Source organism: Lepus europaeus, unplaced genomic scaffold, assembly GCF_033115175.1.
Source record: "Lepus europaeus isolate LE1 unplaced genomic scaffold, mLepTim1.pri SCAFFOLD_266, whole genome shotgun sequence".
In the NCBI taxonomy this organism is placed as follows: domain Eukaryota; kingdom Metazoa; phylum Chordata; class Mammalia; order Lagomorpha; family Leporidae; genus Lepus; species Lepus europaeus.
Genome location: NW_026909146.1, coordinates 87,460 through 97,292, shown reverse-complemented (window position 1 = coordinate 97,292; position 9,833 = coordinate 87,460). Strand labels below are relative to the sequence as shown.

The 9,833-nt window shown below is 74.1% G+C and overlaps 2 protein-coding genes across 3 annotated transcripts; one reads left to right on the top strand and one right to left on the bottom strand.

Moving 5' to 3' along the window:
* Positions 1-408: 408 nt before the first annotated feature.
* REEP6 (receptor accessory protein 6) lies at positions 409-3,903 on the bottom strand. 2 transcript variants are annotated; one of them, XM_062185104.1, is made up of 6 exons: positions 3,720-3,903; positions 1,657-1,750; positions 1,448-1,586; positions 830-998; positions 650-727; positions 409-545 (listed from the first exon to the last, which is right to left on the bottom strand). In XM_062185104.1, the coding sequence occupies exons 1-6, from the start codon at positions 3,832-3,834 to the stop codon at positions 508-510; spliced, it is 633 nt and encodes a 210-aa protein (XP_062041088.1). In that variant the 5' UTR covers positions 3,835-3,903; the 3' UTR covers positions 409-507. The 2 variants fall into 2 exon arrangements, with proteins under 2 accessions (XP_062041088.1, XP_062041089.1); XM_062185105.1 differs by lacking the exon at positions 650-727.
* An 815-nt stretch (positions 3,904-4,718) lies between these two features.
* Positions 4,719-8,638, top strand: PCSK4 (proprotein convertase subtilisin/kexin type 4). The gene is made up of 13 exons (XM_062185091.1): positions 4,719-4,913; positions 5,144-5,248; positions 5,914-6,006; positions 6,077-6,205; positions 6,282-6,358; positions 6,437-6,525; positions 6,618-6,790; positions 6,884-7,096; positions 7,251-7,351; positions 7,434-7,537; positions 7,619-7,736; positions 7,884-8,063; positions 8,512-8,638. Exons 1-13 carry the CDS (start codon positions 4,719-4,721, stop codon positions 8,636-8,638), a joined length of 1,704 nt encoding a protein of 567 aa, XP_062041075.1.
* Positions 8,639-9,833: the final 1,195 nt, after the last annotated feature.

Genomic DNA, 9,833 nt, shown 5'->3' with positions numbered 1-9,833 from the left:
TGCCTCGGCTCCGAGCCTGGCCCCGAGCCTGGCCCCGAGCCTGGCCCCGTGGCTGCCCCCGCGGCTGTCCCCACGGCTGTGCCCGTGGCTGCCCCTGGGCCTTGTGGGGCAGCTGGGAGCCACTGGCAGAGCCGGAGGCCACGTAGCCCCGGGACCCGGAGCTGTGGGTGTTGGGGGAGCGGGGCTGGGAGTTGCCTGAGCTGGGAGGGAGGGAGGTCTCGGGGGCCTTGTCCTGGCTGGACTCCGTGGAGTCCGTGGTCAGCTCGGGGTCGGACGAGCTGCCCTGCTGGCTGGCCTCTGAGTCCAGCTGGGGCCCCGAGGCGCTGCCCTTCTTGCTGGCTTTGCTAGACAGCTGGGGGCTCGAGGCGCTGCCCTGGTGGCTGGCCTCGCTGGACAGCGGGGCGCCCGACGAGCTGCTCCGTTTGTTGGCCTCGGTGGACAGTGGGGGCCCCAAAGCGCTGCCCTGGTGGCTGGCCGGGAGGTCCCCGCGGGCGCTGGCCTGCTTCTTCACTTGTCCTGGTGCGGCGGGCTCAGGCCCGGCTGGGCTGCAGAGAGAGGGACGGGCCGGCTCAGGGGCCAGGCGGCCACTGTGGCCGAGACGGCCAGGCACACGCACACGCGCAGACCCTGTCCTCCGCGGGCTACCTACGCTCGGCTTCCAGGGCGGCAGGGGGTCCGGCCCCTGCAGCGGTGACGCGAGCCCGGCCCCGAGCCAGGGCCTGCAGAGCTGCTCCCCGACAGCGTGGGAAAGAGAGGCGGACAGTGAGAGGGGGCGGCAGGCGGCGGGCGGGGGCGCGCGGAGGGAGAAGGGGGCGCCCCAGGAACGCACCGTCCCGGGCCAGGCCGGCCGCGGCGTCCAAGGCTCTTCCGCTGAGGCTGCTCACGGCGCTGTCCAGGGCCGCGTGGTGCTTTAGGAAGAGCGGGCGCACGAGCCGGTGGTAGAGCAGCAGGGCGCCGTTCCAGGGCCCCGGGCTCATGCAGAACAACAGGAAGCCGCACTGCGCGAGGGGCGGCGGTCACACTCCGGCCGCCCCGGCCGGCGCCGCCCCGGCCCCGGCCCCCGCCCCCCGGCCCCCGCCCCCCCCGCCCCGGCCCGCAGCCCCGCCCCGCCCCCAAGCCCCGCCCCCAGCCCCGGCCCGCAGCCCCGACCCGCCCCTGCCTCCCCGCCCCGCCCCCGCCCCGCCCCGGCCCCGCCCCGGCCCGCAGCCCGGCCCCGCCCCCAAGCCCCGCCCCCGGCCCCGGCCCGCAGCCCCGGCCCGCCCCTGCCTCCCCGCCTCGGCCCCAGCCCCGGCCCCCAGCCCCGGCCCCTGCCCCCCAGCCCCGGCCCCCAGCTCCGCCCCGCCCCCCGCCTCCGGCCCCCCGCCCCGCCCGCCCCTGCCTCCCCGCCCTGGCCCGCCCCCGCCCTCGGCCCCCAGCCCCGCCCCGCCCGCCCCGGCCCCTCGCCCACCTTGCCCACGTAGTAGAAAGGGAACCAGGACAGGAGTAGATCGCTGAAGAACTCGAGCAGACCGAACAGGGCGTACACCACCCAGTAGGTGAGCCACGCAGTGTCGTCGTCTTTGCTGGGGCTTTCGATGGCCTTGATCCTGCGCGAGGACGGCGCGGTCAGCGCGGCCCGGGAGACCCCGCCCCGCCCCCGCCCGCCGCCGGACTCACGAAGCATATGCGGGGTATACAAATCCGATAAGGTTGCACAGCAGAGACGCCCCGTAGCCGAAGAGAAGATACAGGCTTAGCAGAGTAACAGCTCCTGGGGGCGAGGCGGGGAGCGGAGGTCACACCCCCATGGCACCCGCACCCCGCTGCGGCCTCTGTGACCGGGGTGTGTGTGCGTGCGCCCCCTGGAGGAATACGCCATTACTGCAGCCAGGGGCTCCCAGAGCGGCTGGGACCGAGACGCGGGAGCCAGGGGGGCGGTGGCCACACGGCCACCCCGCACCCCGGGGTGTGTGTGTGTGTGTGTGTGTGCGCGCCCCCTGGAGGAATACGCCATTACTGCAGCCAGGGGCTCCCAGAGCGGCTGGGACCGAGACGCGGGAGCCTGGGGGGCGGTGGCCACACCCCCTCCCCACGGCCACCCCGCACCCCGGTGTGTGTGTGTGCTTGTGTGTTTGTGTGCGTCCCCTGGAGGAATACACCATTACTGCAGCCAGGGGCTCCCAGAGGGGCTGGGACGGAGACGCGGGAGCCAGGGGGGTGGTGGTCTCGAGATGCCCTGGGGCCCTGGGTGCGAGAGGCCGCTGCATGGTGTTCCCTGGGCCCTGGGAGCGAGCCCGGCAGGCACAGAGTAGGCGTGCCTGTGCCCATGCCAGGGCACCCCGCCTCCAAGACGTCCAGTCTCCCTTCAACTCTGAAAGCTCTGCTCCCTGACACGCGTGGGGCGGGCACGCGGGGCCGCGGTCCCCCCTCGGTAGGTGGGGTGGTGCCGGCCCCGCGGTGTTAGCCACGGGGGCCCCACACAGGAACCTCTCCTCCAGTCGGCAGGTGCACCCGGTGCCTCTGGCTACAGACGCGAGGGGGAGGGGCGGCCTGGCGCTGAGCCTGACCCAGAGGGGAGGAGGGGACAGCTGGTTCCCCAGCTGCGTTATCTCAACAGCCAGGACCGGTGGGGGCTGGGGGCCTCCCCCTCCCCGCCCAGGCTACTATCACCGAGGGGCCAGCGCTGGACCAAAGGGCAGAGGGAGGTCACCCCACCCTGCCTCCACCTGCGCCTTTGCCCCAGGGCGAGGTCGGATCTGGGGATTTGGGCTCCTCTCCGCGTGGGGCGGGGGGCGCTGGGGAGCGTCCCCCCCTCCCCAGGGCCGTCTCCCGGGGCTGCCCTACCCAAATCCACTTTCCTGCAGGCTCAGCAGCCCAGGGGTGACCCTGGATGTCGGGGGGGGGGGGGCTAAGCCCCAGGCACCAGCAGCAGATGGGACGGTGCCTGTGTGTGCACACGCATGCGTGTCCGCGCGTGTTGTGTGGCCGCTGCACATGGGACAGGCTCAGCAGCCGCCCCCTGCCTCAGTGGCCCCCTGGCGACGTCCGGCCTCCCCAGCCGGCCCCTCCCTGCCGCTGCTCGGTGACCAGACACGTGGAAAACTGAGGGCAGAGGTTAGGGCCGGCTCCCGCGGGGCTGGGGGCCTGGGGAGGCCTCTGGGGTCTGAGCACGGGTTTCAGACCCTACTGGCCCGGAAATCCCCCAGTGGGCAGGGACCCCAGCCGGCTGCAGAGAGGACGCTGGAACCCTGGAGGCCCCGCCCCACCGTCAGGGCTGGTGTCCTGGGGGCTGTCCCAGGAGGGCTCCCTGCAAGAGGCAGAGACCGGTGGACACGTCCCACAGGGCCATCGAGGGCCGGAGCAGGGGGCTGCAGCCAGGGGGGCTTCGCCTGTCGCCCGGCGGCCCTGGCGAGGCTGTCCACCACCCAACGGATGGTCACGTCGTGGCACAAGGCCGGCGGGGGGGCCTGGCGGAAGGGGCGAGGGCAGGCCCCCAGGAGGGGCCCCTTGGGGACAATGTCCCCACCGCGACACGGCCGGACGCGGTCAGACTACCAGGGCACCCGGGCCGCCCTGGACAACTGGAAGAACCGGACCGAGACCTGGCGGACGTCCAGGGTGCCGGGGCAAGGGGCGGAGGACAGCCCGGCCGCCGCCGCTGGGAGCGGGTCCCCCCGCCCAGGTGCCGGCAGGGGAGGGGCCGCTGGCGACCCCAGACCCTGGCCGCCCCGACGGCTCACCCGCGGCCAGAAAGCGCTTGTCGACTCCGGTCCTGGCTTCGAGCGCTCCGAGCGCTTCGGTGGCAAAGTTCCCCTGTTCCAGAAACCGCTCGAAGCGTTGGCGCAGACCGTCCATGGCAGCGGCGGGCCCGGGGCTGGCTGCCCGAGCTCGCCCGCCAGCCCGCGCACCGGCCCCGCGCCGCCCGCGCCGCTCCGGCCCCGGACGGGCAGCCGCGCTCCGCCCCCGGACCGCTGGTCTCCGCCCCCGGCCCCCCGCTCCGGCCAATGGGAGGGCAGGGCGGACAAAGGAGGTGGGGCCTGCCCCGTCTCCCCCGCCGCATCGCCCTCTGGCGGGCCGCGGCCGCCGCTGCAGCCACGCGCCCGGCACGGCGGGGCGGGGCGCGGCAGCCGCGGGCGCCGATTGGCGGAGCGGAAGTGCGACGTAGCTGATTGGAGGGCCAGCGTCAGGGCCGGGGATTATTGGCAGCGACGTTGACGGAGAGGAGGGGCAGGTGGGCGTGTGAGCGGGGAAGCAAAGGGTGTTAAGCAGGGTGGGGCTGGTGGGCGGGGTCTGGGAAAGACTGGAGGTGGGGCGGAGCAGCGATCGTAGGGGCGGGGCTCACTGAAGGAGGCGGGACTTACTGGAAAGACCCATTCTGATTGGAGCGGGCGGGAGGCGGGACCGATTTTCGAGGGAGGGGTGTGTACAGAAGTGGGCGGGACCAAATAAAGCGTGGGGTTCATTATGGCATTCGTGAAGCTGCTCCTCCGGGTCAGAAGATCCGGCAGCTTGTCCGAACGGGGAGACCGGGGCTCCGGTGGGCTGGGGTCCGCAGGAGGCCGAGGCGCGCGTGAGCTTCCTCCCTGTCGGATCTTCGCGCCCCGGCCGCAGGGGCCCTTGGGAGCTGAAGCCATCGGGGTTGCTATGGCGCCGGGGGCGGGGCAGGCTGACTCGGCGGTTTGGCCGGAGGGAGGGGCTTTCCTGCGGCCCCGCCCCGCTGCGGCCCCGCCCCCGCCGCCATGCGGCCCGCCCCGACTGCGCTGTGGCTGCGCCTGGCCTTGGCCCTGGGCCTGGCCCTCGTTGGGCCCCTGGCTGGGGGGCGGGCCTCTGTCCGGGCCCCCATCTACGTCAGCAGCTGGGCCGTGCGGGTGTCCCAGGGCTACCGGGAGGCCGAGCGCCTGGCTCGTAAATTCGGCTTCGTCAACCTGGGGGAGGTGGGTGGGACCCGGATGGACGGGCAGTGGGGTGGGGGCTGGACGACCCTAGACCCTGACCGATGGGGGTTCCGAGAACCTCCGAGCCCAGCCACGCCTCAGCGCACTCCGACTCCAGGGCCCACAGGCACCAGGCACCTGCTGCCCCCTCCTGGCTGGGGCCCAGCCCCTGTGGGGGTCCCTGGGGGCGGGAGCGGGTCCCAGCCGTGGGCCGCTTCCCGCACCCCCAGATCTTCCCTGATGGGCAGTACTTCCACCTGCGGCACCGGGGTGTGGTCCAGCAGTCCCTGACCCCACACTGGGGCCACCATTTGCGCCTGAAGAGAGAACCCAAGGTGAGTGCGGCCTGGAGGGGCCCGCCCCCTCACTTCCGGTCAGCGCCCACCTGTTACCTGGCTCTCTTGTGGCTGGAGCAGGGGCCCGGGGGTCCCCGCCCGGCCCCTCCCAGCAAGGAGAGAACTTTCTGTCCCTATGCCGAGGGCTGCAGATCCGAGAGCGGATGCCTAGGGGTCCCCGTGTCCATAACCGAGACAGGGAGACCAGAGTGTGGTTTGCTGGCCGCAGGCGGGGCCGGGGCCACACACCCCTGGCAGTGGGCAGCTGGCCGGTGGGTCGGGTCTCTAGGACAGAAAAGCAGCGAGGGCCCCTGTGTCTGGGGCTGAACCCCGGCGGGGCGGACCGCCCTGTTGCTGCGTGGGGGTGCGGGAACTCGAGCTGGTCTGGGGGGATGAGGAGGGGTTTAGGGGGCTGCTGCTGTGGCCCCGTCCGTCGCCCGAGACACCAGCATGCCCCCACGTGGGCGCCGGGTCACGCCCCGGCTGCTCCGCTCCCCGCTGGTGCAGCAAACGGGCACCTGCACCCGCGGGGAGACCCGGACGAGGCTGCTGGCTCGGCCTGGCCCAGGGTGGGCAGGAAGGATCTGGAACGAAGATGGGGGAGAGAGCCCCAAAGAGCCGCCCTCCCCTCCGGCCGGGCAGTGACCTGGGCCGCGCGCCCCCAGGTGCAGTGGTTCGAGCAGCAGACGCTGCGGCGGCGGGTGAAGCGCTCCCTGGCCGTGCCCTCGGACCCCTGGTTCCCCCAGCAGTGGTACATGGTGAGCCGCGGGGCCTGGCGGGCGGGCGGGCCAGCGGGGCTCTGCTGACCCCGCGCCCTGCCCCGTGCAGAACAACGAGATGCAGTCGGACCTGAACGTCCTGCAGGTGTGGAACCAGGGCCTGACCGGCCAGGGCGTCGTGGTCTCCGTGCTGGACGACGGCATCGAAAAGGACCACCCAGACCTCTGGGCCAATTACGTGAGGAGGGGGCGGCCGGGCGCGGCGGCCCCGGTCCTGCCCCCGCGCCCAGCCTCACACCCCGCCCCGCCCTCAGGACCCCCTGGCCAGCTACGACTTCAATGACTACGACCCCGACCCTCAGCCTCGCTACACGCCCAGCGACGAGAACCGGTGAGCCTGGGGGCCTCGGGGGCAGCCCCGAGCGGGGGCGGGGCGGCTGTGACGCGCACCTGTGGGCCCTGGCGACAGGCACGGGACCCGCTGCGCCGGCGAGGTGGCCGCCGTGGCCAACAACGGCTTCTGCGGCACGGGCGTGGCCTTCAACGCCCGCATCGGAGGTACCGGGGTCCCCCAGGCGGAGGGGCCGGAGGCGGGCGGGGGTGGTCCGGGGGGGGCGGGCGGCTCAGGGCGCAGGCGCGGCCCGCCACAGGCGTGCGCATGCTCGATGGCACCATCACGGACGTGGTCGAGGCCCAGTCGCTGAGCCTACAGCCGCAGCACATCCACGTGTACAGCGCCAGCTGGGGCCCGGAGGACGACGGCCGCACGGTGGACGGCCCGGGCGTCCTCACCCGCGAGGCCTTCTGGCGCGGCGTGACCCAGGTGGGGCCGCGGGGGGGCGGGGCAGGCGGGCGCGGGGGGCCAGGGCGCGTGCCCGCGCGCCAGGCCGACGCCCCCTGCCTCCGCCCACCCCAGGGCCGCGGCGGGCTGGGCGCGCTGTTCGTCTGGGCATCGGGCAACGGCGGGCTACACTATGACAACTGTGACTGCGACGGCTACACCAACAGCATCTACACGCTGTCCGTGGGCAGCGCCACGCAGCAGGGCCGCGTGCCCTGGTACAGCGAGGCCTGCGCCTCCACGCTCACCACCACCTACAGCAGCGGCGTGGCCACCGACCCACAGATCGTGAGTGGGCGCCGATCCGTCCGCTCCCTGGGCCCCTGCGCCCCCCCCGCGGGCCCCACCCAGGCCCTCCGGCCCTCCCCGTTCTGGCCCAGCCCCGGGCAGTCCAGGCCTCGCGGGGCTGGAGCCAGGCGGCCCGGGGCCTCTCTGCACCCAGGTCACCACGGACCTGCACCACCAGTGCACGGACAAGCACACGGGCACCTCGGCGTCAGCCCCGCTGGCTGCCGGCATGATCGCCCTGGCCCTGGAGGCGAAGTGGGTGCCCGCCCGCCCGCCGGCCGCCCACCCTCTGCAGCCCCCAGGCAGGGCCCCGCTGACCCAGGCTTCCTGTCCCCAGCCCGTTCCTGACCTGGAGGGACATGCAGCACCTGGTGGTCCGCGCGTCCAAGCCGGCCCAGCTGCAGGCCGAGGACTGGAGGACTAACGGCGTGGGGCGCCGAGGTGCGGTGGCCCCGGCGGGGGCGGGAGCGGGGCGCGCGCGGCTGGGGGGCGCCCGTGAGTGACGGCCGCGCCTCCGCGCAGTGAGCCACCATTACGGCTACGGGCTGCTGGACGCCGGGCGACTGGTGGACTTGGCCCGCACCTGGCTGCCCACGCAGCCCCAGAAGAAGTGCGCCATCCGCGTCGTTCACAGCCCCACGTGAGGCCCCGCCCCTCCGCTCCCCACACCTGCCACTGCCGCCCGGGGGAGGGGACCCCCGAGGCCACCGGAGCCCTCCCGCGGGGCCATACAGGGAGGCCAGAGCCCCCTGCCGGACGCCCACCCCCGCCCTCGCCCCGCCCCCAGCCCCATCCTGCGGCTGATGCACGTGACCAGGAACTTGTCGGCCTGCGCCGGCCGTGGCAACTGGATCCGCTCCCTGGAGCACGTGCAGGTGCAGCTGTCGCTGACCTACAGCCGCCGCGGGGACCTGCAGATCTCGCTCACCAGCCCCATGGGCACGCGCTCCACGCTCGTGGCCATCAGGTGGGGCCCCGGGGGCGGCGGCGCAGGGATCTGCGGGCCGGGGCTGCCAGGGCTGACCCCACAGCCCGCCCTGCCCGTCTGCGCCAGACCCTTAGACATCAGCGGCCAAGGCTACAACAACTGGACCTTCATGTCCACGCACTTCTGGGACGAGGCCCCGCAGGGCGTGTGGACCCTGAGCCTGGAGAACAGGGGCTACTACTTCAACACGGGTGAGAGCGCGCGGCCGCCCCGCTGGGCCCCACAGCCGCCTGCACGGGCTTGGCCGGCGCACAGTGGGCGCGCGGTTCCCGGGAGAAGCCGAGAGCTGACCCCTGCACGCAGTAGGCGGGCGGTTCCCAGTGAGCTGACCCCTGCACACAGTAGGTGCGCAGTGACGATGTGTGGTAGACACCCGAGGGGGAGCCGGGGAGAGGAGCCAGGCTGCCCACGGTGACCCCCCGCGCAGGGACGCTGTACCGCTACACGCTGCTGCTGTACGGGACGGCCGAGGACATGACCGCGCGGCCCCCGGGCCCCCAGGTGACCAGCAGCGTGCGTGTGCAGCGGGACACAGAGGGGCCGTGCCAGGGTGAGTGCTGGGAGGGGGCGGGGGGCGGGGGCGGGCAGTGTGCGTGTGCGGCCCAGGGTGGGCGGGCAGCAGGGAACCCGGGAGGGGGCGCGCGGCCTCACGTGCGCGTCCCCGCCCCGCGCAGAATGCCACGGCCCCCCTGACGCCCTGGGCGGACGCTGCGTCTCCTGCTGCCCGCGACGGCCCTTCCACAACACCCGGCGGGCGGTGAGCGCGGGGGCTGCCCGAGCTCCACGCGGAACGGACGCCAGGGCCACCCCCTCCCGGCTCGGCCAGCCAGCCGGAGCCTCCTCTGCGGGGGCCTGAGTTCCCCCAGCTCGAGGGGCCGCCGCCGGCGCTCCCCCAGCCCAGCCGCCGGAGCCCCCGGCCTGGAGGAGGAAGGTGGCCTCGCCCCGGCCCCAGCCCTTGCTCGCTGGGCACGAGGCGCAGGCCTGCGGGGGGGGGGGGGGGTGGGAGGCCCGCGACGCCAGGCCCAGCCAGGGCCCTCTGGAACCTCCCGACTCGCGCGGGAGACCGACGTCTCGTTGTTACGGATTTTGGAGGGGGTGGGTGGGTCGTGGGGGGGGGTGGGGCAGAAGCCGGATCACGACCAGCGACCCTTCCCTGCCCGCCTCTGGGGAAAGGTGGGCGGGAGAATGACCAGCCGTGGGCCAGCTCTGGGCTTGCAAATAAAGGCTGACCAGCGGCACCAAGGCTGTGGCTTCCCCCCCGGGCCGCGGGAGGGGTCCCAGTGACGACCACGTCCAGACAGCGGAACGCCCGGGCCTGCACATGAAGCAGCCCCCCCCCCCCAGCTTCTCCATATTGTGACATTTTAAAAGTGGGGGTGGGGGGGTGAGAGGTCCTCCATCCGCTGGCTCACTCCCCCACTGGCCGCAGCGGCCGGAGCTGGGCCAGGCCGAGGCCCGAGCCAGGAACTCCACCGGGGCCTCCCACGCGGGCGCAGGGGCCCGCTACCCGGGATGCCCCCGTGCGTCCCCGAGCCATCAGCGAGGAGCGGGGTCACGCACTGCCCCCGGGGAGGGGAGCCCACAGGTGGCCGCCAGAACCTCGCAGAGCGGGCCGGGGGCGGCCGGGCAGGTGCGTCCCTCGGACACTCCGTGGGCGCGCTCGCCGGCTGCAGGGGGCAGGGCACGGGCGAACAGGTGCATCGCTGCGGGCGGCACCGCCCAGCTCAGGGCGGCCCCACGGAGCCTTCC